Source organism: Lissotriton helveticus, chromosome 6 (genome assembly GCF_964261635.1).
Source record: "Lissotriton helveticus chromosome 6, aLisHel1.1, whole genome shotgun sequence".
Taxonomy (NCBI): Eukaryota; Metazoa; Chordata; class Amphibia; order Caudata; family Salamandridae; genus Lissotriton; species Lissotriton helveticus.
Window position 1 is genome coordinate 538436032 of NC_136067.1, and position 26675 is coordinate 538462706.

At 46.5% G+C, this 26675-nt stretch overlaps 1 protein-coding gene across 1 annotated transcript in view; it reads left to right on the forward strand.

The window, feature by feature from the left end:
* PTP4A1 (protein tyrosine phosphatase 4A1) overlaps positions 1 to 26675 on the forward strand; it is a 47086-nt gene that overhangs the window by 14642 nt on the left and 5769 nt on the right. Inside the window, exons 3-4 of the mRNA XM_078647998.1 lie at positions 4786 to 4916; positions 19666 to 19740. Coding sequence (XP_078504124.1) covers positions 4786 to 4916; positions 19666 to 19740 — 206 coding nt within the window. The remainder of the gene's footprint in view (positions 1 to 4785; positions 4917 to 19665; positions 19741 to 26675) is intronic.

Genomic DNA, 26675 nt, shown 5'->3' on the forward strand with positions numbered 1-26675 from the left:
CCTCCTATTTCGAAGAGCAAATAGCCTCAGCGGCAAATTCCGCAAAAGAGACCTATAGGATTGTTAAGCTCCTCACCAAAATTCAGGACCCTCCGTCACCACCAGACCTGGACGGCGCAAAATGTAATCAGATGGCCGAATTCTTCTCACAAAAAATCGAAAAAATCCTGACTTCCCTCCCGCCTGCTCCCATCACATTAGGACGCCCTATCCACTTCCCCCGCCAAGACACCCCGAGGCTATCCTCCTTCCCCCACATCACCACCGAAACGTTTCTTAACGTCCTACATAAAGTCAAAAGCGGCGCTCCATCAGATCCAGCCCCGATCAGTAAACTAAAGCTTGTTGCTTCCACCATAGCCCCCCCTCTCACCAACCTGATCAACGCCTCCTTCAAAAACGGCATAGTCCCGGCAAACTGGAAAAAAACAACGGTCAAGGCTCTCATAAAAAAACCGCATCTAGACCCCACAGACCCATCTAATTTTAGACCGATCTCACTGCTACCGGCTATTAGCAAAATTGCTGAGCGCATTGCAAACCAACATCTCTCTGAGTTCCTAGAAACCAATCACCTTCTCCGCCAGTCCCAGACAGGCTTCAGACCAGGACAAGGGACCGACACCGCACTGTTAGCCGTAGTCGAAGAAGCCAGGGGCATATTGGACGTAGGAGGATCAGTGGCAGTGATCCTCCTCGACCTGAGTGCCGCCTTCGACACGGTGGACCACGCAACCCTTGTTCACTGTCTTGGGCTGATAGGAGTGGAGGATTCCGCATTAGCCTGGATCTCATCCTTCCTTGAAAACAGGTCTTTTCAAGTAGCAGATGGGTATTCCACCTCCAAGGCCCAAGCACTCAAGTGTGAGGTGCCTCAGGGATCCTCCCTGAGCCCCACACTTTTCAATGTGTACATGGAACCACTCGAGGATGTTGTCAAGCCTTTTGGCATTAAATCAATAATGTATGCCGACGACACACAGCTCGTCGTTTCCCTCAATCAGTCAGACAACGCCCTCCACAATCTATCCAACTGTCTGGAAAAAGTACACCAGTGGATGTGCGATTCCCGATTAAAACTTAACGGGGAGAAATCAGAAATACTCCTCCTGGGAAACCCTAAGAAAATCCCCACTCCCCTTCCCTGGCCACCATGCATGGGAACCCCGCCATCCCCAAACCCGAAGTAAAGAGCCTTGGGATATGGCTGGACCAGGAGCTCAGTTTTAGGACTCAAGCTAGGAAAACCGCGGGAACCTGCTTCGGCCTTATAAAGATGGCACGAAAGATTCTTCATCTACTCCCCCTTCATTCCAGGAAACTCCTGATGCAGGGGCTGGTGAACTCCAGACTGGATTACGGTAATGTCCTTTATCTGGGGGCCCCAGCCTCTGTAGTCCACAGACTTCAATGTGCACAAAATGCGGGCGCTAGAATCCTCACAGGAACCGCCGCAAGGAGCTCGGCCAAACCAGCCCTTAGAAGCTTGCACTGGCTCCCGGTAAAGGAACGGGTCAACTTCAAATCCCTGTGCATAGCTCACAGAATTATGCACAACGAAGGCCCTTCCATCCTTAGGCCACTTGTGACAAAACAACAGTCTAGTAGACAATTAAGATCAAACTCCCTTTCCCTTGCAAACGTCCCCAGAATCAGGAAGTCCAGAACAGGCGGTCGCCTATTCTCGTACAACGCCCCCAGACTATGGAATGCCCTTCCTCTCTCCCTGAGGCAAGAACACAATCACCTCAGGTTCAGGAAACAACTAAAGACCCTACTCTTCCCCTGAGCCCTTCCCTCTTGCCTCCTCACCCCTCAGGACAGTGGTCGCTAGCGCTGGGATGCCCTAGGGTAGCTATGCGCTCTATAAAACCCAAAATCAAATCAAATCAAGGACAAAGTGCCTTCAAACGCTACATTAAGACCTAGCTGTTTGAAGTGGCTTATTAGTTTTGCTTTGATACTGGTGGTCAATGAGTCTAGCAGAGCTGAGACTCCGAGTAGCTGTGCGCTGTATACATTTGTTGGATTGTTAATTGTATTCCTCTTAACGTTTGTCCCTTTCCTGCAACATAGCCTTTTAAACATCTTTCTGATTGGTTGGCTTGTGTCCTTACACAGCAGGAAATTACCTTTTACAACAATGTTTTTAGTAGTCTCACCTCCCTGTTCTGCTCTTGAATTATTGTGCTCCTGTTTCTCTACTCTTTCCTCTGCCCTGCTGTCTTTTGAGGGCCTGCAACTGCACTTAGTTACTGGGCTGTTTATTTCCGTTCACATCTACAAACTTTGCATCTATCCTCTGATAAAAGTAATTTAAGTTGAGGGGAAAAACACCATCCCTCGGAACGCACTAGTGCTTAATTTGTGCACCTGCATTTCATTGGTTGGTTACATTTGCACTTATGGCTGTCCAACACATGGTGATACTGTCTGTTTTTTTTTTTTTTGTTTTTTTTTTAACAATTCAGTTTACCAATTATAACCTTTAAGTTTGCTTTTTAAATTTTTGTATTTTATTCTAGTGCGTCCAGGCCATTCTTACTGTTTTGGGTGGCCTAGAATTGCTCAAATTTTCACATTTACAGGGGTGTGATGCCGAAATGGCATGTCTAGCTGATAGTACAAGCTGCAACGACCTTCTGAGAAATAGCTTGAGCTCTGGCAGTTATATATTTGGAAATGGGGCACTGCATGCATCTCGTACTGCAACGGCAAGCAAATGTGGAGTTATTATTGTTCTCGGCGCCGAACAGCATTTTGAAAAGAAGTTGGGTTAGACCTAAATTCACAAACGTAAGCCTTCAACATTCTGAAGGGCAGAAGTCTGTCGGTTGAGAAAGTGGATAGGCTAGATAAGATTTTGTGTGGTGGTCTACTCAATTTCCCACTAACAACTTTTCTGCATCGCATGCCTGTAAGGCTTGTCAAGATCAAGTCTTCTCGTCAAGGATTTGGGACTTTTAAGAGTAGCGTGCTAAAGAACTAGTTGAACGTGTGTGCCATTCCCATGGTCAGTGTTCATATCCTGCTCTAAAGGTGCCGGTGTAAATAGAACTAGTGAGAGTCACTTTATCAATTAGGAATTCAGTATGTTCTCAACCTTTAGCCTAAGGCCTCTGTCTCTTTAGGTAGTGCCTTGTAGTTCCAGTTCATCTAGGAACCTGTGAAGGAGAAATGTATGGACACCATGGCCTACGTTAATGATGAAAATGTAATTACCTCGCATTGCTGTGCAGAGTGGCAACAGTCCCTGGTGTTGAGGGAGCTGTTGGGCATGTTCATATGGCCTGTATTTTGTTGCTATAGTGTGTTGAACCCTGCTCCGGTTGCTCTCCGGCAGTAATTTCTCCAAGCAGGGGTCCCCTATGGAGAGGTTTCATTGGAGCAGGAAAACCCATCTGCTCCGGGGTGAATGAAGGTTGAGCTGTGTTCCCAAGCACCCAATAGTACTCATAGGCTCTTATTTGTTTCCAGTTTAAAAAGTGATTCATAATTTATGGCACGTTCATCATTATTATTTAAAGAAATTACTTGTTTTACTTGGGAAACTCTTACCCCGCATCCCAAGGCGATGACCTGAAAATAAAAGCTCTCATGTGAAGACCAATAGTTTCCCATCCATAGATGCAAGGACCTGCTGGACTCGTTTGGAACATCTTTTTGCAATGTGCAGGTGAATCCTGCTCATCCTTAGTTCGTTCTTTTGTTCATGTTTTTTTTAAATCTGCCCAGCATTTTGTTATTTTAAATGTGTTTTTTTTTTTTTTTTTTGGCTTCCCAGGACTTCTACACCATGTTGCGTGATCAGAGTTTAGCATCAAAGTCAATGTATGTCACTTATATTAAATCGACTTGCTCCCCCTCATTCATTTTATATAAATGACACACCCTAGGTGTTAAGTGTCTAGCTCTACTGATTTCAAAAGGGCTTAATTAGGAGAGAATTTGTGTTTTGTGGGATTTATGTATGTTTTTTTTTTTTTGGCTTATTGAATTAGAGGTTGTGCTGGAAAACCCAAATGTTGCGTCTAAGCTATCCTTGACAAAGCATTGTTTGAGGGGGAGCGGGGTAAGAGGGCTCACGAAATGGAAAGGTTGGTCCCCAATTATGGAAACTGATTAGACCAGTTACTGGAGCAAGCTATGCAGTGCGCCTGCAGGGTTTCAGGTAAAGGGCCCGTGCCCATGAACTAGCAAAACATTGCTGTCAGTAGATAGCTTGAGGTGAGGGGGGAAGTAGCCACTCTTACTTAAAAATGAAGTCCAGGAGCCATCCAAACATGGCACAGAAGAACAAAACCATAAAAAGAGGGGGCACCTCCAGTGGGATTGCATGATCCACCGGAGTAAAGGGCAGGGCTAACCAAAAAGTTGCATGGTAGGGTGCCATAACTTTAGCAAGCTATTCAGGTGACTTTCAGCACATCATACTTTGCTGCTCTCTTGGCTTTTGAGGGAGGATACACCAGGGCTAGGAGGAACGACTATATAGGGGTAGTTCTTGCTGAGTGAAGGGGAGCTTGAAGTCAGTGTGTGGTCTTACCGCTATTATCACAGCCACTTTCTAAGGTAGATTTGCATGTCGGCCCTGTCTGTATATTGGTGGTATAAGTTCTGAAGTGCGAATGCCGACTCTAGCAAGACCTAACAAAGTAAAGCAGGCAGTGCTTCTTATAGGGGTCATTCTAAGCCTAAGATTTTTAACACTACTGCACTGCTCCAGAGGGCTTATTTAAAAAAAGAAAACTTGCTGTATTTCGACCAAGTATTTTTCTGTTGTAGGATTGGCCTTTTGATGATGGTGCACCCCCCTCCAACCAGATTGTAGATGATTGGCTCAGCCTTCTGAAAGCTAAATTCCGTGAGGAACCTGGATGTTGCATTGCAGTACATTGTGTTGCTGGTCTTGGAAGGTGAGTTAACTTTTCACATGCAATACCTTCTATCATACATTTAAAGTTTTGACTATTGAATGTCTACTCCCTGTTTTTGGCTTATTCTGATACTGGTTCTTTTTAAACCATATTGAAATTCTTTCCTGGTCAATTTTATTATGACTAAACCACCAGGCATGCAATTCCCATTTCCTTGTAGAGTTTGCAATATTAATGAGCATTAAGAGAGGATGATTAGCTGTGATTTCTTAGCTTCTAGTTTGTCTCTGTTGAACCAGCTGAGAGATTGAACTCGGGAAGCTACAATTTCATGCTCCATTTTAAGCTGCAGCTCTCCTTTATTTTGTAGCCTGTAGGCTTCCTCTGTGGCCATTTGGTTGGCCTCCTCAACCGTTTCAGTGATTTTCTTCTACCATTACTTGAGTTAACTTTTCTTTGTTAATATATATTTTTTTAATTGCTAAAGACGTGCATAGGTTAGTAGACTTAAAGATTAATTAAACTAAAATATGGCAGTAGCACCTTAGTTAAATAGCTAACAGCCCAAAATCATCTTTTAACTCCAAATTTTAATTCTACTGCCCTGGTTCAATCTGTCTCGTGCAGGCTCTATTCGAGTACCCAATAGCCCAAAGTGCTGGTGAGAATATTAGAGCTTCCTTTTCAGCAGTTCAACTTTTTGACCCTAATGATGCATTGTCCTGTATGCAGTTTTTTGCTTGCTTCCACCTCCTCTCCCTTTGTGCTGTCTGTGTGGTTTTTTATTAATCGCTAGACCCAACAAATATGTAGTCTTTTCAGCACTACTTTGCTTTTTCTGAAACAGATGAGCAGTCTGCCTAAATCAAAATAATTTGACTGCTTGTCAGTCTGCACCAGAATGCAGTGTCATATTTCATATTTTGGATAATATATTAATGCTTCCTTTTTCTTGTGGGGAGACCTTCTAGTTATTACTAATTTTAATACCAGTGCCCATGTCGGAGAACTAGGGATATACTTAAGCTATCTTTATCCATTTCCTGATCTTTTTTTGGGGGGTAAATTGGTTTTTTTGGGGGGGGTTCACAACAAAGATAACTGAGGCGGCCAGACGCGCCTAATTGGCATGCAAATTGGTTACTCAGTTGATGAGAAAAACATTAGACTTCCACAGGGTGGCTTTTAAAATATCGCCTTTGCATCAGAACGTCTGGCAGCAAGGTGAAGTTGGTTATTACCGGCAGACAGTTGCAAGTGTATAGGGTGGTGGTGTAACATAGAACTACGAAAGAAGGACAGAAATGGGGCGGGGGTGCCGACTGGCTTCCTCAGTTGGGGAGGAAGTTCATGACTGTAATAGCAGTGGCTACCTAGGTAAGTGAGACTTGCCTCTAAGGGGTGATTGTTGGGTGCTGGGGGGCAGGGGGTGCCCGGTTTGCAACAAGGGTACTTAAAGCCAGTTAGATAAGGCCGACGTGCTAGATAGGATGCCGCTCCCGGAGTGTGGTCCGATGTGATATGTGCTAGTGGTCTGTGCTGTTTGCGGGGGTTAATCGTCGTTTCCCACATGTTGTAAAAAGTAAGACTTCCTAGCACAGGGCATCCCCCTCTGCCCTCCCAGATTTACGCTTTGCTCCCTGCCAAGCCTCTGCTGGTGGAGCTGCTGTGGAACTCCACTGGAGCGTAGCGCACGTTTGGCTATGAGAAACAGCAGGGCTGCACAGGGGGTATGTGCTTCATGCTGTTTCATATGTTTAAAGATACCTAAAGCACATCCTTCCTGTGTATGGACGTTGTGCAATTCTGTGACCTCCTGCAGTGTCTGCCAGTTGCTCTGAGGGCCGGACAGGACCACAGTATGTGGCTTAGGTCTGATTCTGTCAGCGCAGACAGCTAAGCATTGCTTTAGTGAAGTAATTATTCATTTGTGCAGGGGTCGGGTAGGCCTGATGGAGCATACAGAATTGTATATTTTTTATACTTTGACAGGATGTCCAATCACAACCGATTCACTCTGCTCTAGACTCACACAAGTAGCAGCTACTGCTTTTAAACAGCCAGGAATGTTACAGCCACTGGATCAAGAGTAGCAGAAAAGTATGTTACCGGACGTTGAGGAAATCCATATCTCTAGGTTAACACCGAAAGTGCACACCGTTCTCTTTCACAACAGAAAAAGGCAAATTCTTTTGTATAGTCTGGCATTCCAAGGCTGGGGCCTGACGCAAACAACTTTTCAATTTTATGAATGCTTCCTCACTTTCATCATCCCACTCAATCGGATCTGTAATCTCTTTTCGTGTCAACCTTATTAAAGGTTTTGCCAGCAGTGAAAATCCACTTATCCATTGACAAGACTATCCAACCACTGTCAAAAACATTCGCACTTCTTTTTTAGTTTTAGTCTTACTCATTTGTCAAATCACTTATTCTTTCTGGTATCACCTTTCTGGCTCCTTTTAGGTCTCGCCTACGCAGCGCGCAATCGCTGCTTACAGGCACCTCTTGGCATCGCTCTGTTCTTTCTTGGAAACTTGTGCATGTTTTGCACTGTTTCCAATGAGTACTCGTGCATGCAGAGTGTTTGCCTTGCAGGAGCGAGCAGCGATGCCATCTCTCTGTAATTATCGATCCTGCCGCTGCTCGCTCCCGCAAGGCAACTGCTCTGCATGCATGAGTACTCTTTAACATTAGGGCTGCGCTTGTTCTTTTGATTGCAGTACACTCATTTGCGTTATACGGCTATACTTTTGTGAATTCCTTTCTGACTTGTGGGGTCTCTTCACGGTGTGCTCGAATGGCTCGTTGATGCACATTTCAGTTTTCTGCTGCGCCACTAAATTTTCGGGTCCTAAATTGCCAATCGTGTTTAACCACTTCTTGTGGCTTCTTGCCGTCTGACAACAATAAAGGCGCTGTCTGTTTCGGCAGCCGGTAGGTCGTAAGTGGGTGTCGTGCCTTGATTCTTTATGAGTTAAGGCACTTCTGACTGAACGGGTGCTTAATCCCGCTCTTATTTGCCAGTCGTATTTTCAGACGGGCGCGTGCTGGTAAAAGAGGATTCAACTAATGACTCGGGCACCGTTTTTATCAGGTTCATAGGCCTGCTTGTGCAAACAAATGGTTTTCTATCACGCTAAGAACTATATGGAGAAAAGCAAGGGCTCTGCAGTTACAGTGGAAAAATATACTGTCCTCTTTTATATTAAAGGTGCATTTTGTACGTCCTTCAATGCTTCCCAGTGGCATTTTAGGGTTTTCTCTGTGGCTTGTCCATTTGCTCAAAACTGTGCCTTCAAAATAATGTTTAGATGTGGCTCAATGTAGTTTCATTTGTCCATTCGCCTGCCCATGCTCCAGGAATACTCAATGACTCTACTGTCCATGATTTTGACCCCTCCCCATTACCGTACATTGATTTTTCCCAAATGTATAGGCTCGCTTTCAAGTGTAATATTCGGTCTCTCCCATACTTTTGCCACAAACGCTGTCCAGTTGAAACCACAATTGGAAATTGGCAGCCCTGTTAGGAGAGTCTTCGGTGCGATCATGAACTGAACTCAACATAGATACATAAAAGTCAATGAGCACATTAGGGGTATGCCATAGCAGGATTATGAAGGTTAATTTAGTGCAAGGAGTGCAGAAAATGTGCACAGATCTAATCTGTGCTTAATCTGTAAAAACGTGGGGCCCACGTCAGGAGGCCACTGCAGCTTGCACTACCCTTTGGCTGTGCCAGCGCTGCAATTACTATCTGCACAACTTCAAACCATCACACTGCTGTAAGCGTGACAATCCAGACTATTTTAGGCCTGCAGAGCAAAAAATGGCTTGGGTGGCAGCAGTTAGTTGTATTTAATGTACATTGAATTAATAAACAGCTGTTGTACATTCAATTAATGAACCGCTGTTCAGCTCCTCTCTAAATCACACAAACAGCGTGACCATGTGGCAGCTGTCGTAAGTGCCGGTGTTTACAATTAAGTGCCAGTGCTGAGCACCGGAAACCTCTGGCTCAAATTAGGCACCCTAAATTACATGCCAATATCGAGGACCTCATTAATGGCCGAAGATGGTAGTACTTTGAGTACTAAACCCATCTTTGATTCATCTCCGGTAGAGCCCAACGCCTCAATGGTGTAGAAATATGTTCTATAAGGAGGCCATACAGTTGTGATACACAATGATGGGCACTGTGGAGAGTTTGCATTGAGAGATCGTCTGCTACCCAGGAGCGGACGAGGCCTGCGAGAATCTGCCACCTAGTGTGGTTTGATCAGATCAGTGGAGACAAATCTTTTTGTCTCTGCGACCGGCAAGAGGCAAAAGTACAGTTCTGGTACCTTCAACAGCTTGGACAGGTACAAGTGCTCTGTAAGATGGTCCAAATTCTTTCTTATCCTGAATTTTTTTCTTCCATCACATTCCCTCCCCTCTTCAGGACCCAGGCAGGTGTTGCTGATACTGCTTTCACTTCTCCAGTGGTAGTACGTGTCACTTGGGTGTTGCTCTGTATTCTTTTAGGTCCTGTAAATCATCCAATTGATCATTGAGGTTAAATGGAGTTTCAGCCACCACAGTGCTGATACTGTCTAGGACTCTTTCTCACCCCAAACTGGAGCTCATCGGGTGTACCACTATGTAAAAGTCCCCCAGGGATTTTCTAGGCATGTTAAGTTCCCTCTGGACTCCGTATAGGTGATTGACCCATCTGCCCCCGAGCCTAATACTCTAGCTGTTAATAGCTTTCAGTCCTGGTTCTTCCTCTCAACAACCGAATTTCCCTCGGGGTGGTAGGTAGAGGAGACCGCAAGGCCACACTTCAATTTCCCATGTCTTCTTTGCAAGCCTGTGAGCTAAACACCGTGCCCTGCTTGGAACGTATTGTGGCAATTGTGTATGTCCTTATAAAGACTCACAAATCCTTTCTAACAGTTTGGGCGGCAGGTGAGTGATGGAGCAAAACCCATAGGGATCTAAAGCATGAATCTACTGCCACCAAGATGTACTTGTAAGCCCTATCAGAATGTAATGGGCCGCAGTGATCCAAATAGTTTAGGTTTGAAATCCATAAATGTGTGCAGTGGACGTGCTAATGTTGAGCCTTTCATCTGCTGCCACCAGTAGCGCTGCTTCAGTAATGAAACTAGCAGTAATCCGTGCATGTGCTGAACCTAGACCCTCTTGCGGCTAGTTTTAATCCCATTCTTTGATCAATGTTTGGTATTACTCTATCCCCACTCCTCTAATTTGAGTGTACATAATATTTTGTGCATTTAATTTTGTAAGAGTACTTCAGTAGAAATCCTTTTGGTGGTGTTGAGTTGAGCGTGGCATTGACAGCTATTATAGTAGTTATGTCTATTTATGCGTTAGAACAAGTGATTGCAGCAATGGCAGCAGTTTGCACTGTTACCCTGACAGCTTCATCCACCATTGAATTCCCTTCAACGTGCACGTCAACATGCTGATTGATGACTCAATGTAAGAATTACATGATCCTGTTGCAGGCCTTCTTTAAGCTTTCACGCACACAAACCGACAGTGGACCAATTTGCCTAGAGTCAGCACCAACCTCCCAAAGTAAACCAATGATTATCTAAATACCAAAAGTAATTCTGTGTGCCAGCTCCAAAGGTGCCCTCTGTCCAAGGACACCACCCTTGTCAACAGGGTCAATCTTATGTCTTATTTTGAAGCTGCACCACCTTCCAGATATACACAGTCAGATAATTTCATATTGAGTCCATATCAAAGAGATGAATGATTCTTTCTTAAGTACTTTTATTTTTCTTTATATTTAAGCCACAGCCGACAAATTTCGTTCTGCGAACAAAGCTTCTTCGGGGCATTCATGAATCTTTTGAAGCAAATCAGTAGTGTGGAGCTATGAGGCGAAAATTTCCTCAGTGATAGATATTGGTGTTGTGCTTCTAAATCTTGTGATACACTTGACCTCCTCAGAAACAATCTGTGTGCTCCAAGTAACATATGATATGATAATCAATTCCAAATATCCAGTCAGTTTCTTATATTGTATCCAGTAAACCTGACAAAGTAGGAAAATTATTTTAGCTGCAGCCAGGAACAAAATCATAATCCCACCTGAATGATAACTCCAGCAAAGTTGCTCTCCCTTTTGAACTTGTCAACGCTTCGTCCAGACCCTTCAAGTACTCTTCTTCCGGTCTCCTGTAGTCCACGTGTCCTTAGACTGGTACGTAAGGCTGCCGAAGTTGCCTGCTTTGCCCCTTTTTACCAAAGCATCTTGTGCTTGATTGTACAACTTTTTGAATCTCGAAACCCATTTTGGCCCAAATAGGGTAGATCTTCAATATAAAATATCAACAACAGGAGAGGGAGGGAAAGGACACTCTGTCCCCCAGATGTATATGTTTCAAACAACAAAAGAGTATCGCTTATTATGTGTAAGCACAGACACATGAGGTTGGTTAGCCGGAGGTGATAAAATCGCATTAGATTTTTATGAAGCCCTCACTCACCACCCTGGTTGGTAACATGCTTCATCATTGGGCCCACCAGGAGAAGCCGAATGCCTCCCTGGTGTGCTACGACGCCAGGATACTGCGGAGCTGGTTTTTGTGGCAATAGGGTGGAAAAAAGTGGTCTAAAAATGTCACAGTTGAATACCACGCAAACAACTTTATTCAGTGGTCAATGTGACACGTTTAAAATGTGTGAGGAAATTACCAAATTAAATTGTTTGGGTATTTCCACTTAAAGTGGGGTCGACATGTTTCTGCCCTTGATGTGTTATTTACTGGGCTTTCTTCAGGACCATGGGGACTGTACCTCCGCGGTATGGACGCGCTAAGGCCCACCCTGACCAGAGGACGTGAAAGTTAAAATGGGTGTAAAAACTATAGGTGCAAACAAAAGAGAACAAACCAAAAAATTGTGGGATTTACCTCCTATTTAGAGGAACCTGTATGGTCTGAAAAAGGAGACAGACCAACATTTGAACAGGACAGACGTATAATAAGTACTGTCTTCTAGGTTCTCTACAAAGGACCGATCTCATGGAAGACGTGCTTAAAATAATCATAATTGCGTGACAAAAGTGGCATAGCTGGTATTGTTGTGCAGGAGCCAAATGTCTGCAGCGCAGATCATAGAGGTGACATGCACTATGCCTAGTGGAGAAAGGGCAAAAGTGTGCCCTCCTTGCCTGAGTTTGGCAACTATACTGATACTCGTGGGTATACAGAGATCAATAGGCCAATAATGCAGGGCCAGTGGTAGGAAGTAGTCAATAAATGGCCCAGCGTGAAAAAAGTGGCAAGTGAGATATGTAAATGAGATCTCACTTATTAATAGAAAGATCCACGCCCCATAGGTCTCGGGAGGGGAGTGGAGGCGACAATGGCACACCCTATGGGGAAGAAGATGGCAAAGTAACAGAGTGAATAGTTAAATAAGGAAGACGGCACTTAGCTTTATTTGCCAAAAAGTCGATCGTCCTGACTAACGCCTGCAACTGTAGAGGCTTCAACAGTGGTCAAAAAAGGCTCTAAAGCCTCTGTGGTGACTTTGTCTCCTCATACGTCGACGAGCCATCCATCGGCGACGAGGATGACGACGACGACGGCGTCGACTAGGACCTCGACGATGCCGTCGACGAAGACTGGGTCGACGACAGCGTCGACGACGATGACTACGTCGACGGTTACCACCTCGTCGACGAAGACTATCCCGTCGACGATGACTATCCCGTCGACTGTGGCAATCTCGACGACGATCTCGTCGACGAGGGTGAGCCCGTCGACGATGGCAGTTCCGTTGACGATGACGAGCCCGTCGACGATGGCGATCCCGTCGACGGTGAAGTTTATCTCGTCGACAGTCCCGTCGACGACGGTTCAGACTATGGAGATGCCGTCGACGGCAGGTGATAGAGGCGCCAGGAAGAGGAGAATAACTCCGGATATGACTTCACCTAGAAAGGTGTCATCATTACCCCCAGCCCTATTGTTGGACGAGGATGAGTACTCGGAGAATGAGATGTATGGGGATGCATATAGTCCATCTCAGTTGCATCTGAAATACCACGATTCTGACCAGGATGATGAGTACTATTATGGGCAGGAGCCGCGACAACAAAAACAGGTCGCATACCAGGAAACTCGGGCACAACAGGGCACGGTTACAATGCCTATGAGTCTTTTGACGGACTTGAGAGCAATGCTGGAGGAGTATAGAAGCAGGCAAGGGTCGCGACCAGTGGAAGGTCAGGCGCATGTTCAGCCACAGGTGATGGCAGTTCAGTCTGTGGCCCTTTCACAGGGGGAAGAAGAGAGGGAATATCCTCGACAGACACAAGTCCAAGATGATACCTCTGATGAGGATGAACACAACCAGGATCAGAATCCTGATAACGAATGGAACCAGTATATAGCACAGGATCCGGCTTCTCCGGTGCCGGACCCGGTAGATTCACCTCCGGCGGATGTGGGAGGTTTCTTCAGCTTGATGGAAAGAGCCACGGCACGCTTTAAGCTAACCATGCCGGCAACATCTACGGATTGTTTTTTGTATGATTTTAAAGAGGCATACCGTAAGACAGTGCGTTCGATTCCCATTGTAGAGCACATTTGGGATGAAGGAAAGAAGGTGATGCAGTCTCCAGCGACAGTCATTCCAACACTTCCACGCTTGGAGAAAAAGTATAAAGCTCCGGATGACAGTCCCGCCTGCTTGATTGGACAACCTAGACCAGACTCAGTCATATCGCAGGCGGCGCAGAAGAAATCACGGAATCCTTCGGCCACCCTCACAACTCCACCGGACAAGGAGGGTAGAAGGTTAGACAACGCTGGAAAGCGATTTTCGTCTATGGCTAGCTTGCTGGTCAGGGCGGCCAGCGGCCAACGGCCAATGCCGTGGCGATTCTAGCAAGATACGACCGCCAGATGTGGAGTGATGTGGCACACTATGTGGAACTGCTGGCGGATGACCCTAGAGCCGAAGCACAAACTTCTGGAAGAAGGACAACTGTCTTCTTCGGAAATGATTGATTGTGCGATGGACATCGCCACCATTTCTTTCCGTGCTCTGGGCAGCGCGGCTGTTCTTCGACGGCAGGGGTGGCTACGAGCGACTTACTTTCGACCAGAGGTCCAAAATAAGATTCTGGACTTGCCCTTTGATGGGGACATGTTATTTGGGAAACATGTCGATGACACCCTACAGGGAATAAAGAAGGACACAGAGACAGCAAGGGCTCTGGGGAACCTACAATATAGAAAGACACCATTCCGTGGAGCGAGAGGAAGAGGCTTCACTTCGCCAAGAGGTGGTTATCAGCAACAGCGATACTCGCAGCAGTCGCAGTCGTACAGACCGCAGTACGGCAATCAATATTATCAGCGACAGTCACAGTCTCAATCGTTCTCTCGTCAGAACGCTCGTGGACGTCAAAGGCGTCAGGGCAAAGACGCTGGCAAGCGTCAATAGCGGCCTCCTGACTCTGCCAACTGTTCCTCCGCCTCTGGTATCTCCAGTGGGCGGCAGGATATCTCAACATCTGAGCAGCTGGGAAGAAATAACATCGGATCAGTGGGTATTGAACATCATCCGACATGGGCATACGCTAGAAATCCAGGAGTTTCCACCTACAAGAGCTCCCCACGCCACTACTTCAAAACATCTAAACCTTCTGCAATTGGAAGTTCAACAAATGCTTCAGAAGGGGGCGATCCAACGTGTTCCCCTATCACAAAGAGGAGAAGGTTTCTATTCAAGATTTTTTCTGATCCGCAAAACGAAACTAAAGTGGCGTCCGATCCTGGACTTAAGGGAGCTCAATACCTATCTCGTAAAGCTGTCGTTTCGGATGATTTCACTCCAGGACATATTGCGCCTCTTGAATCCAGGCGACTTCATGGCTACACTAGACCTGGAAGATGCCTATTTTCATATCCCGATCCATCCGGCTCAGACGTTTTCTTCGCTTCACAGTGGGCAAGAGTCACTTCCAGTTCATGGTGCTCCCATTTGGATTAAAATCCGCTCCTCGGATATTCACAAAGGTGCTGGCCCCGGTAGCAGCTTTTCTGAGAAGACAGTCGCTGGAAGTATTCCCGTACTTAGACGACTGGCTGCTGAAGGCACCAAGCTTCCAAGAGGCAACAGAAGCAGTGGACACATGCTTGAGCCTCTTCGTTCATCTGGGTTTGCAACTCAACAGAGAGAAATCAGTTCTTCAACCGTCAGGTATGGTGAAGTTCTTGGGAGCGATACTCGATACTCAGGTGTGCAAAGCCTTCCCATCGGAAGAGAGATAGATGAAACTCATGTCTTCAGCCGCTCGGCTGCAGAGGAAAACTTGGATGACAGTCAGGATGTACAAATCTCTTCTAGGGTCGATTTCATCCTGTATTCAATTGATTCCGCACTGCAGGCTGCGAATGCGCCCCTTGCAGGAGGAACTGGATCTTCAGTGGAGACAAGCGGAAGGGTCGTTCGACGACAAAGTAACGGTCACCCAGCAGATGAAACGGACGGTTTCATGGTGGATGAAGAAATCTCACCTCGCAGTGGGTCTCAGTTTCAGAGCGGCACCGGCTCCTTGCGTCATTACCACAGACGCCTCCCTTCAGGGTTGGGGAGCGGTCATGCAAGATCTCCAGGTTAGTGGCCACTGGACACCAGTAGAACGTCGCTTGCATATCAACGTTCTGGAGCTAAGGGCTATTCGGTTGGCGATGTTGGCGTTCCTTCCAAGGATTTCAAATTCGGCCATCCTGGTGCGTACGGACAACACCACCGCAATGCATTACGTCAACAAGCAGGGCGGCACAAGATCGCAACTGCTTTCTCAGGAAGCCCAGCTGCTGTGGGAGTGGGTGATCTCACAGAACATCACGCTCGTGGTGGAACACCTTCCAGGAGTATGCAACACGAAGGCAGATACGCTAAGCCGCTTGAGGGCAGTCTCACACGAGTGGGAACTGGACAACACAGTGGTCAAGGACATCTTCTCCCGTTGGGGAACCCCAGCGATCGACCTGTTTGCAACACCGAGGAACAAGAAATGCCGGTGTTATGCGAGCAGGGAACACCATTGAGGGTCACTGGGGAATGCCCTTTTGATGTCTTGGTCCGGCGCATTTGTTTACGCCTTTCCGCCATTTCCCCTGATTCCTCGTGTCCTCAAGAAGCTCAAGCTGGACAAGTGCAGGATGATACTAATAGCGCCTGTCTGGGCTCGCCAGTTCTGGTACACGGAGTTGCTTCTTCTATCGGAAAAGCGGCCCATTCATCTGCACCCCAACCAGACCCTTCTATCAATGTACAACGGCCAGGTTCTCCACCCGAACCCGAGCTCGCTTCAGTTGACAGCTTGGCTCCTGACCACAGAGAGTTTAAGGATTTAGACATTTCAGAAGAATGCAGGAACATTTTGTCACAGGCACGAGCTCCTAGCACTAATAAGACATATAGAGCGAAATGGAAAAGGTTCTATTTATGGTGCCAGAGAGATGGAGTGCATCCATTCTCATCAGCTCTGCATCAACTCTTGCCATACATTCTATCTTTGGCACAGGCAGGTCTGGCTCATGCTTCCATCAAGGTCCACTTGGCAGCTATTTCCAGGTACAGAAGAACAAGATCGGGCCCTTCTCTACTATCAGCAAGGATAATAAAGCAATTCCTGAAAGGACTGTTTAGAGTTTTTCCGCCAGTTAGGCCCCCACCTCCGGTTTGGCACTTGAATGTGGTCCTGGCTCAACTGATGAGATCGCCATTTGAGCCAATACATAGGGCGGACCTGAAGTTCCTATCATGGAAAGTGGCGCTTCTTCTGGCACTCACATCTGCAAGGAGAGTAGGAGAACTTCAGGCTTTAACTATCAAAGAACCTTTCTTGCAGTTCAAGAATGATACATTGATCCTACGAATGAACCCCAAGTTCATTCCGAAGGTACCGACAGACTTTCATCTTAATGAACCGGTGGTTCTGAATTCTTTTTTTCCTCGGCCTTCCACTCGGGCTGAGAGGACACTTCATTCTCTGGACGTTAAGAGATGTCTGAAATGTTATCTGCAACGCACAGCTGGATTTCGGAAGACGCCCCAGCTGTTTGTGGCTTTCGGGGCCCCAAGAAAAGGATTTCCTTTGTCAAAGCAGGGAATTTCCAGATGGATATCGAGTGCGATCCGTTTCTGCCACCAGGCGGCAGGCAAGCCGTTGGAAGGACAGGTGAAGGCGCACTCCACAAGATCGATCTCATCGTCAACAGCGCTGTTTGCTGGAGTATCGATAAAGGATATTTGCAGAGCGGCCACCTGGAGCAGTACTCACTCATTCACGAGGCACTACTGCCTGGAGGCGGCTGCAAAGGGGGATTCGGCTGTTGGACAAGCAGTCCTGAGAAATCTCTTCCAGTAAGAGGTGAGCTTTCCTCTCTTCCCTCCTCCTGTTTTTTCAAACATTTCGTTTATTATGCTATGGTTACTGATTTATTGTTATGATGTATGATATCATTGGTTTATAATGGTTCTATAACTATGCACGAAATGTTTGAGGTATGCTAACTGCTATCTACTCTGATACAAGCAATGGGAATCTATGAAAGTTCCAATACTGGAGTAAGAAACAAGTTACTTACCTGTAACTTTAGTTCTCCAGTATTGGTAACTTTCATAGATTCCCATGCGCCCACCCGCCTCCCCTGGGAAAGCTCACTTCTGGGCTAGGTGATTATGTGGCAAAGCAACGGCTACGAAAATCTGAGGCTCTGAGCTTTCTCAGGAAGGTTCCACAGGGTGAGGCTAATCTGATTGGTTGCTAATGTGAGTTTGGGTCTTTTTACATAAGGACACCTATAGGCTACACAATATAATGAGGCCTAGGCCTAATTTTATACTTTTTACACCTATTAGGGTGTATTTACCTAAGTGTATATGTATGTGTATATATATATATATATATATATATATATATATATATATATATATATATATATATATATATATATATATATATATATATATATATATATATATATTTTTTTTATTATTACCGAGGCTCCCAGTCCGACGACGGGGAATGATACAAGCAATGGGAATCTATGAAAGTTACCAATACTGGAGAACTAAAGTTACAGGTAAGTAACTTGTTTCTTTCTGTTGCCCCATTCTCAGTGTACTTGTACATTGTCCCCCCAATAACACTGTACCACTCGTGCTTATGGGTCTCTAAATAATATTCTAATATCATTTTATTGCAGTATCGGTTAATTGTAACTCCCCTTTTGACTCAATAAAGTTGCTGGCATACAAAGGGTGTGCATGGCAAGCCTCATTTTGTTTCCCCGCTCCGATTGGCACGATGCGGGCGCTTGCGTTCCAAGCCTCGTCCTTTAATTTTATCCGGCAGATGAGAGCAACGTTAGGACTTGCCCTCCAAGCATCGCTGTAACTCGGATCCGCCTACCCTTGCGCGTCCCTAGATGCGAGGTTGCGCTTCCGGTAGGCCATTTTGTAATAGTAACTGCATGTCTGCAATTTTCCAAGATATTTAGAGTATCCTCTTATACTTCTCTGCCCTCAGCATGTTCGGTCATTGTTAGAAAATAAAATATTTTTACAAAAATGAATTTATCGGATTTTGTACAATATGGGAATATTTCTTTAATCCTTCAAGCCTGTTAAAACCTACAGCCAATACATAGGATGTGCCCACTCAGCTGAGATGAATTTGTTTCCCTTCCTACTAAGGACGTCTCTGGTTTAATGTGAGTAGGGGTCTCCGGGAAAGCACAACTGAACTACTCCTATTTGACCAATAAATAAGTGCCTAACCAACATTGGCGGCGCCAGATCGCATAGTTCCTACTAATCTGTAGGATCTGCGCATGGGTTGGACAACAAACTAAGGGCTTGGTGCCTAGACTGTCGACAACCCCGCAGGATATGTTGGCCCATAGGCCAGCTAGCTCACAGTGCCACTGTAAGGCCAACCCCCAAACTTACTAGGGAGCGGATAGTTTCTGGCAACCACTGAACATGACAACCCTGATTCCTCTGGAATCGTGGAAACCATAGTCACTCGTACTCACTTGTTCTCAGAGCATACACAGTGGGACATCTTCAATAATTGAAGCAACGTTATTTTTGCATAAAATGTGTGCTGCAATGATTAGGAGACAGAAGCAAAAAAAAGTACCCCTAATAGAGGACCATATGATTGCTAGAGCAAGCCCCTCTCTACCCCCTGAACTCTTTACACGGTATACCAGATTATTGATGTTTCGGGAAGAGCCAGCTTTCTACACAGCCTGTATTACTTAGCCCTGTTTGAAACTGCCTTCTGCTGAGTTGTGTTTTGGGTATGCAAATGCATTAAGGCCTCATTTGGGCCAGAAATACATTGTACATGCTCTGCAGTTTCCTCAGTCTATAGTGCAACTGCTTGTGCTGCGGTTCCACTCTAGGCTGCCAAGTGAGTGAAGTCTCCAGGGTAGGCGAGGTGGTACAGTAGAACCTGAATGCAGCAACAAAAAAAACCTATAGGTATGGTTGATTGAAGTGTGTAAAAGAGGTGAGGTTATTTGAAAATACCTAGTTGTTGTCTGCCTTAGTTTTTCCTGACGTCCAGCAGCCAACATGCAGTGATGAACAACACTTAAAAAGGAGCTATTTTTTTCCGACTATTCATGAATCCTGCACATGACTGGGGAAAGGTGTAGGCTTGTGTATGCAATTAATACACTAATGTTTGGGATCTGTGAAACTAAGTGTTCATTTTTGCCCCCAGAGCTCCAGTCCTTGTAGCCCTTGCATTAATTGAATGTGGAATGAAATATGAAGATGCAGTGCAGTTCATAAGACAGTAAGTATCTTTTCAAATCTAACATTTTTTTATGTTCTCTTTTCTTTTGTTTCTAGACTAGTTCGTGTTCTAAAATAGAAATTCACAAATGTTGTGAACACCCATTACTATTTAGTTCTGGTTTTTCTCCTGTTGCAGCCACCACCTGTCGTCTTTTATCCAATTGTTAAGAATTGTCTCTAAATACGATGTCCTGTAAAATACTTGCTTCTCCATAGTCTTAAAAGATTTTCTGTGGTGTACAACGTATCATTTCACATCAACCTAAAATTGATAAATTTTGTCTAGATCCAGCTCAGAACAGAATTCATAGGAGTTGAAACTTACTGGGTTTTGGGCCTTGGAGAAACATTCATCGACCGGCTACACTAAACTATTCAAATTCATTCCTGAAAAATCAGCATGGGGGTTTTCGATAGTTCTAAGTTTGTAGCCTACTGTATTCATGTTCTCTAGTTGGAATAGTTCCAAATGAGCAAATAGCTAGTCATAAAGAAGACGACCCTCCAGATCCTCTGTGGGAATTTGTGATTTTTGTCGTCCTGCCCCACCACACCCCCTGCATCAGGCATATTCTGGCCCCTCCCAAGAGGCAAGCCTCGGGAAGAGGTTCTAGTTGGACAAAGGTCTTTATATCGATCACTTGTAGTTCAAGGCCATATTGGGATCTTAATAGTCCATTCTGCTCCACCACTATGCTGAATCCTAGAACGCTTATTATTCAATAACCATTTATGTTAGTAAAATCTCTTTTAAACAAATGCCTACTTGTAGGTTTTCTCTTAGGCTATTTTGGCAGTCTGGACATCGTTCTGCTTGTGATCTTTCATAGATTTATGCGCTATAATTATTTCCGGGCAGACTGTAAATGCGGAGTAAGAAATGTTAAGCAGTGGTATACAGAAAACATGGATTAAACCATGCACCTGGGGCATTTGGTAGACGCACAACCAACAAACATGCTCCCCTCCCCTATCCGCTTGTAAAAGGCTCTATTCTCTACAAGGATTGTACTAGGACATGTAAGGTGCTCCTAGCTGTTTAAAAAAAAAACCAGTTGTGAAGTGAAAGCACATAGCACCATATACAGAGCGGCGTTAAAAAATGAAGCTCGTTTTAAAAAACAAAACGGTGGGAGAGTATGCTGATAGTCAGTGATTAGAAGGGCAACACTATGTTTTGGAGGTATGTAAATCATACTTTCCTTAAAGCCGATCAGGTATCTGACCAGTCAGCCAGGGCCAGCCAAGGTCTGGGAGAACCACTTCTCAGAACTTTACGATGATGAGGATCTTGAGCCACCAATCCTGTTCTTATGAGGAGCTCGCTCTGTGTAAATACTATACCAAAGTAAGGTGAATAGTGTGCATAGTCGAGTGGATCTCCAGAGGTACAGCTGAGGCTCAAGTAGATGGTACCTTACTCTCTTGTGGTTGAGCAGTCAGGCTTATCAGGAGTGTAGTGTTAAGCATTTGTTGTACACACTCAAGCAAGAAATGTCAACACTTCAAGGCTGAATCTAGAAAATTGTCTAAAAATGTTGTTTTTTAATTTTTAGAACAAAGACTCACTTAGTAGCACATAAGTAACTCTTAATTCAATGTTACTTTCAGTAAGTCAGTGAAGGCTGGATTTGCAGGAACGTTTAGATTACTTTTTGCAGTTGAGAAAACTGTTTAAAAATGCAGGTAAGTAATTTTTGATTAATTTCTGGGTTGGTTTGATAGCTACTCCACACACAGTTTACAGAACATAGGACACTTGTAAGCTTGTTAACTCCTGTGCGTACAATAATTACTGATTTTGCAGTACATAACAGTTCAACACTTTGAAGAGTTTTCAGAGAGAAACCCCGCCACTCAGTCCTATGGGAAAAACTAAGTGTTAAGCTACAGGCGAGCAAATTATTTTTTTGCGATTGGAGTTTTTGGGGTGGGTGGGGGTGGAACCAAGGTTCCCCATGGCTCAGATTGGCACTCAAGTGGCACCAGCAGTGGCTCTAAGGCGGCCTGGTGCACGGTGCCAAATGTTAGCCAATAGGGCTAGGGGGGATACCTTTGTTGGGGACTGCTAACAGGCAGGCCACTCTCTCAGGAGCCAAGCTCCTAGTGTTAAGGTGCGGGCAAAAGGGGACCCAGGTTAGCACCAAGTCCACGTCCCCCCAGCGGCACTGGGGCGGCGGGTACAGGGTGCTTAGTAGATGTTGGGAACCCAAAGTGTTTCAATAGATGTCTGTCACAAAAAAAGGACTGCAGGCTGGAGCCAGAAGACGACAAAGGGATCCAACGACTGGAGGATGAACTTGAAGAGTTGCTGGACACCAAGACCTAGTCGGTCGGGCACCTCGGGTCATAGACGCTGCGGATGCAGGGGCATCTTTTCCTGTCAGATTCTTCTCACCAGTGGGGGGCTTCGGGTTGAGGGTGGAGGTCGTCCAACGTTGCCACTCAAGTCGGGATCACCGGGGGGGACTTCGCTGCGGTGTTGGGCCACTAACTTGGGCAGTGCTGGTCTGGTGCACAGTGGTGGAAACTCACGGATCCGGCTTGATCTGGAGCCCTTGGCTAGGTTTTGTATTGAAGAAAGCCAGTGTCCACAGGAGGTAGGAGTTCTTTGTGAAGGCAGAGAAGGTCGCTGGGGTTCTTGGAGGCTGCTGGCTGCGGGTCACCCCGGGTTCAGCTCATAGGGGTTCAGAGCAGGAGACAGGCCGATAGGGCGGGGAACAATGCAGTTGTCGTCCTCTTTTGCAGCACAGCTCTTCGGTTGTCCTTGTCGCGTCTAATCTGAAAAGACACGGTGCAGGGGTGCCCCTAAATACTAGATTTAGGGGTGTGCAGGTTGCAACCATTGGGTCCCTTCCCTGGGGTGTTTACAACCCATAGTATGCCACCTTCCAGTGAAAGGGGGGGACAGAGGCCTCTACCTGATTGGTGGGGTCCCCCATCTTCAAGATAGCAGGGACTGAGATGTGTGCGACACCTTGCCTCCTCCACCTGAAGGGTGGGGTTGGCAAAGGTGGCACGCCTCCCATCCTGGCTAGGTTTTCCTGTCTATTCTTGTGCCCAAAATTGAGGTCAGAACTGGTGGGAGCCAGTTGCTGATATCGGCAAAAGGCTGGCAGGGTAGCTAACCAAGGAGGCATGCCTTTGAAGCGCCCTCTTTGAGGACCTGTACATCCTAGGGAGGAGACATAACACCTCTGCCCTGGATTTGCTTTATCAAACCCAGAAAGAGGAGGGCTCACTACCCAGGGGTCCAGAAACCTGTCTGGTGGTGGCAGATGGCTGGGAGCCGGTCAAGAACAACACCAGAGTTGGTTGTTTTTCAGGGGGAATCTCTAAGATGCCCTCTGTGCATTTTTCATTAAATCCAACACTGGCGTCCGTGTGATCTTATTGTGCTGGGAAGTTTGATGTCAAACTTTCCAGACTTCAGTAAAGCCATCATGTAGCTGTGGAGTTTGTGTTGACTGACTCCCAGCCCATACTCAAAAGGGCTTCACTCGATTTAGAAGGTCTGTGAACTGCGCAGACACTGTAGGGGCATAGTGCTAATGCAGCTATGCCCCTCATCCGTGGTATTGTGCACCTAGCCTTTAGGCCTCTTAGAGGGGTGACTTACCCATGCCACAGGCAGTGTAGGTGGGCATGGTACACAGGTGTGTGCCGTCTACTCTTTAGTTTGGTCTGCACCAAGACACCCAGTGTTCAGTGGCAGGGTGGGGGGGGGGGCTTTGTCTCTGACGATGGCATAGTACATACTGCAGCCCTCAGAGGCAGTCTCTGGTCACACTACCCTTGGTACCAGGGGTAGTTTATCCTTTTAAGGGAATTGCGTGTGGCCTTGAGGTGTGCCAATTGTGGGTACAAAGGTACAGTTTTGGTAAAGAACACCGGTGCTGGGACCTGGTTAGCATAGTCCACACACACTCAGACACTCACTCCATATCGCTGCTATCAGGAAGTCCTTTCCTGAGGCATGACGCCACTCAGTGATAGTGTCCGTATTTAAAAGATACCAGTACTGGATAACTGTAGTTACAGGTAAGTAACTTGTTTTCTTCTCCACCAGTCACCATAGATCTGTGCCCACCATTGCGCAGCATTTGTTCTCACGAGTTCGCACATACTAAACTCGCCCCTGCACTCCTCTCATACCAGTAATTACCATGGACACACATCCCCCATGCATTCCTATAGGAGGGCGGGCCAATCTCACCACACACACTCTGAGCACGCACTTTACACTGGGCCACAGTGCTAAAGTGCACAGAGGCCAAAAACTACTATCAGGTCACAGCAAAAAGTTTAGAGGGGAACCTGCCAAAAGGGCCAAGTCCAACAATCCTCATTAGAGGGGTGCAAATAAAAGTCTGCAAATATCATCAGTGAATTATAAATGGGAGGACATGAGGTGTACAAAGCATTTAAAAACTCACCACTGGTCACACTCACATTGACTGGCTCCTTCCCATATATGGCATTGTATAGATTAATGCAAAAACTCTATTAAATGAGGAGCACTGCACGAATATGGGGCGAATTAGATGGGACCACTTCCATTTTATAAGTCCAATTCAACTTGATAAAAGTAAGAAAGGCACCCCTGCCCTCCCACTAGAGTATAGTATGGCATTGATAGTTAAATTGGCATAGCCATCTTGGTGTAACTTCCCTAGCATGTATCACATCTCCTGTGAACAAATAATCATAGGTGTTAAGCATCTTGGTCCAGGCAGGGTCACAAAGTTTCCCCTGCACCCCCACAATGTTAAATCTTAATACCATAAGCTCCCTAGTCACGGTTGTCATACATATAGGGCCTTTGCTGACTGTTTCCGGCCCCAGTCAGTCTTGATTATTGAGCCCACTCGCCAATTCATATTGGTTAGTCAAGACTGATTGGGACGAAATTTCAAAATCTAGTTGTAATTAGTTACCCCAGTAACCCCTTGGCCTGCTTGCTGAGTTGGCCCTAAATTCATGATTGTATTGAAGAATCCCTCTGTCAACACTACTATCCTGCTAGAAATAACAGGGGAGGCTCAAAAGCCCTCTCACCATTACAGAAATTGAAAACTATGCAATCACCTGTGTAGGAGAGTAGGGTCTGCAATCCTATGATCACCCAGATTTTTGCTTTTTGCTGCACTGGTTTACGACTTTCCCTGGCTGTGGGCCTGCTAATCAGACCCACAGCCTAGCTATTCTCTCTATCCAAATTGTACCCAGGTACTGAATTGGCACTGGGCCCTCCAAGTCCCTGTACCCAGGGCTGAGGTGTACCCAGAAGTCTTCCAGGGGCTGAAGCATGTATTATGCCACCCCTGGGCTGACTAACTAAACTGACACAACTGGCTGCACGACAGCTGGGGCAAGGTGGTGTACTCACCCTTTGCTTTAGATATAGTATACCTATATCTAACCCTAAAATGGACACACAGATCTCCTATCAGTCACTCCTATGGCAGGCCTTAACAATCCTGAAGGCAGAGTGCTTGGAATCGTGTGAGATGGTGCTCTGGCATGAGCTGAGCCTGTCTGCGGCTTTCGGGATCCATCCCTTAGCCGTTTCCATGATATCGCATACCATATACTCTTAAGTGCATTATAATCCTCGCGGTTATATGCCAACTCTGGTATCGCTTTATCAAAACATGTCGAGTAAGGTGTCATACGAATTGGAATACTAACCCCTCGCCAATTCTGGCGACGGGGTTAGCATTCCACCCTTCTAGAGGGACACGACATGTATGTAACCCCTAACCCCGGTTAAAGTCAGACAGAGCCTTAGCATCCACAAAATGGATGCTGCCACCGAGACACAAGTCTGCCCTCCTGCTGCTGGGAGTCCTCCCAGAGCAGGAGATAAGGACAAAGGGTTTCCTGCCAGGGGCGGTGCCAGCACCGTCCCAGACAGGATTTTGTGTATTGTAGGTAGGCAGGGCATCAGAGGAAGGTGACTGCACGTGGCACCCCGGTGCTCACTGTGCATAGGCTGGCTTGAACCAGTTCCAGGGACACTCCAGACCCTGTGCTGGGGAAAAGCCCGCCAAGGAAGTGGGTGTAACCACCCCCCTCCTGGTCCCACCCCTAGGGCAGGACTTAGTCGCGTGCCAGTCCCCTTTTCCCAGATAAAGGTAGGAGCAGGCCCCCTTCCAAATTAGATAATCTTTGAATCCTGAAACTACTTTCTACGAAAGGAACTCAAGACTTCTTCCTAAGATTTCTCCCTTGTGGCTAAGGAGTAGTCACCCTGCATCCGCAGGCACCATCAAGAACACTGCGGTCTGCTGCACGTCCTTCCTCCGGAATCCGACTGCCCAGCTCGACGAGAACCGGCTTCCCTGGCACCTCTGACCTCTACCCACCTCTACAGCCAAGCTGAGAACCGTGGGTGCGACGAGACCTCGAGGGACCGGCCATCTTCAAGACTGCACGACTTCTGCACAGCAAGCCCGCCGAGTAATTTCCTGGTGAGTGCTTTGGGGTCCGAGAAGCCCCGACCCTGAGCAGCTCCAGCACCGAAGTGCAGCCTCCCAGCATCTCCACGATCTGCGTGGGGCCCTTCTGCTTTTTGCTGCTCACCGCGTTGTTTGGCTACTAGCCCGCTGGCTTGTGGCCTTCTGAACGACGCCCGACGACATCACTGCTGCTGGTCTGGTTGCGCCAGACTGGCCCTTGCTCCCGTCCCGAAGAGGAGCACCCCGGACCCTCCTGGTCCACTCAAGACGCCATTTTGAGTCCACCGCGTGGGCTTGAATTAGCCAAGGCTTGTTGCCCAATCCTGGGTAACTTCGACGCCGACAGCTTCATCCATCGTGGGACAGCTCGCCTCTCCATCCTGGTCGCCGAGAACGCCTCCTGGTCCGTGAGATCTGCAGAGCCAGCGTCGCCCACTCACCTAGTCGAGGTGACTGCCATCCGGTGCCCTCC